At 66.5% G+C, this 2,528-nt stretch overlaps 1 protein-coding gene across 1 annotated transcript in view; it reads left to right on the top strand.

Annotated features, from left to right (window-relative positions):
- LOC104833250 (voltage-dependent P/Q-type calcium channel subunit alpha-1A-like) overlaps positions 1 to 2,528 on the top strand; it is a gene marked incomplete at its 5' end in the record, with an annotated part of 47,938 nt that overhangs the window by 17,390 nt on the left and 28,020 nt on the right. The window contains 5 exon segments of the mRNA XM_010569829.1: positions 617 to 754; positions 822 to 922; positions 1,466 to 1,569; positions 1,653 to 1,791; positions 2,048 to 2,158. Coding sequence (XP_010568131.1) covers positions 617 to 754; positions 822 to 922; positions 1,466 to 1,569; positions 1,653 to 1,791; positions 2,048 to 2,158 — 593 coding nt within the window.

The following is a 2,528-nucleotide window of genomic DNA, read 5'->3' as shown; positions in this document are numbered from 1 at the left end:
AGATTGCCAAAGGCAAGGGGGGGACGGGGGGGGACGGGGACCCTGGCGGGAGGGGGAGCAGAGTCCTCAAGGGGATGAGGAATCTGGGGGTACAGCAGCTTTGGGGGGACAGGGACCCTGAGCGGTTGGATACCAGGTCCCTGGGGACCAGGATGCTGGATGGATGGGGAGAAGGATGGGGCCTCGGGGGGTATGGGGACCCTGGAGGGATGGGGACAAGGATGGGGACTCTGGGGGTATGGGGATCCTGTAGATTTGGGATGAAGACCTGGAGGGGACAGGGACCCTGGGGGCATGGGGATGGGGGTCTCTTGGGTGACAAGGACAGGGATGGGATCCCTGGGCATGGAGGGGAAAAGAACTAGGAGTCCAGGGATGGAGGTCCCTGGGAAATGGGGGAAAAGGGTGACATCAGGGGACAGGGGGTCCAAGGGGGACAGAGTCCATAGGGCAGTGGCAGGACAGAATTGTCCCTGGGGGGGGACAGGGGGGCCAAGGGGGACAGGGTCCATAGGGCAGTGGTAGGGGAGAACTGTCCCAGGGGGGGACAGGGAGGTCCCCATGGGGTAGGTGAGGGGAGAGGGTGGCCAGGGGACAGGGACCGGTGGTCCCCGAGGGGACAGGGCGCTCAGCCCTCTGTCCGCAGGGGGAGCCGACAAGCAGCAGATGGACGCGGAGCTCCGCAAGGAGATGATTGCCATCTGGCCCAACCTCTCCCCCAAAAACCTGGACCTGCTCGTCACCCCTCACAAGTGTAAGGGACCGTCCCCATCCCCGCCCCCATCCCCATCCACATCCCCCCTCATCCTCTGTGCCCACAGCCACCGACCTGACGGTGGGGAAGATCTACGCCGCGATGATGATCATGGAGTACTACCGGCAGAGCAAAGCCAAGAAGCTGCAGGCCATGCGAGAGGAGCAGGTGGGGCCAGCACGAGCACCCCAAACCCGTCCCCTCCCCGTGGCCCTGCAGTGTCCCCATCCCAGCTCTGTCCCTTCTCCATGTCCCACCAGGGTGTCATCCCAGCCCCGTCTTCTCCTCTGCTACCTCCTGCATCCCCATCCCAGTCTTGTCCCCTTCCCAAGTCCCTCCCACGTCCCTGTCCCCATGTCCCTATCCCATCCCCAAGCATCCCTCCAGTGACCCTATTCCAGCTCTGTCCCCTCCTCTGCCACCTCTGGCATCCCCATCCCAGCCCTGTCCCCTTCCCATGTCTCTCCAGTGTCCCCATCCCCATCTCCAAGCGTCCCAGCTCCATCCCATCTTCCTGTCCCCAACCCCAAGCATCCCTCCAGTGTCTCCATCCCAGCTCTGTCCCCTTCCCAAGTCCCTCCTGTGTCCCCATCCCCTCCCCATGTCCTCATCCCATCCCTGACTGTCCCAGCTCTGTCCCCTCCCTGTGTCCCCGTGTCCCAGCCCCGTACAACCCGTGCCGTGTCCCCAGCCCCTCTCGTGTCCCCGCAGAACCGGACGCCGCTGATGTTCCAGCGCATGGAGCCGCCATCCCCCACGCAGGAGGGGACCCCGGGGCCGGACGCAGTGCCCACGGCCGAGCCGGGCACGGGGCTGTAAGTGCCACAGGCCCCTGCCTGCAGCTGCCCGGTGCGGAGAAGCCAGGAGGGGGCTGACCTGCCTGTGTCCCCCCCCCCAGGGCCACACGTGACGGGGGCCTGAAGGAGAGTCAGTCCTGGGTCACCCAGCGTGCCCAGGAGATGTTCCAGAAAACGGGGACCTGGAGCCCCGAGCGGGGACACCCCGAGGATGTCCCCAACAGCCGCCCCAACTCCCAGGTGAGGGGCTGTGCCACCCCGGGGTTCCCCAAGCCCTGGCCAGCCCCATGTCCCTCTGGCCCCTGTGTCACTGGGGGTCCCCTGAGCCCCATCTCCCCCATGTCCATCTGTTCCCCGTGTCCCCTGGTGCCTGCCCCCTCCTCCAAACTCTGCATTGCACCCCGCTGTGCCTGGGTGGGGGGATGTCCCTGGTTTTGGTGCCCCCCACCCCCCTCGTGCCTCAGTTTCCCCTCACTGACCCCCCCGTCCCCTGCAGTTGGTGGAGATGCGCGAGATGGCAAAGGATGGCTATTCCGACAGTGACTACCTGCCCATGGAGGGGCACGGCCGCGCCGCCTCCATGCCGCGGCTCCCTGCTGAGAACCAGGTGAGGGGACCCCTTCCAGGGTGCCGCCGGGCACAGCCACAGCCCCACCGCCTGCACTGGACAGGGGGCACTTGGCACGGCCATCCCTGTCCCCCCGGGGACACCAGAGACAGTCCTCAGGCTCGGCAGCACGACCCCATCGCCCCCCTACAGCCCCCTCCCACACTGCTGTGGCCACTTATGCTTTAATGGGGGGTGAGGGGGTGGCTTTTGGGGGGCTGGGACGCCTGGTCTGTGCTGTGGTGGCCGAGGGCAGTGTGGTCCCGGTGGAATGTGACCCTGCTGATGTACCCAATGGCAGGAGCAGCGTCCTGTGTCCCCCCCAAATGGCTGCAGCTGCTGGGCTGGGGGCTTCGGGGCGGGGGGGGGG

Source organism: Haliaeetus leucocephalus, unplaced genomic scaffold (genome assembly GCF_000737465.1).
Source record: "Haliaeetus leucocephalus isolate CR32 unplaced genomic scaffold, Haliaeetus_leucocephalus-4.0 Scaffold274, whole genome shotgun sequence".
NCBI lineage: Eukaryota > Metazoa > Chordata > Aves > Accipitriformes > Accipitridae > Haliaeetus > Haliaeetus leucocephalus.
Note: the sequence above shows the minus strand (reverse complement) of the source record. Positions and strands in the feature narration are given on the sequence as shown.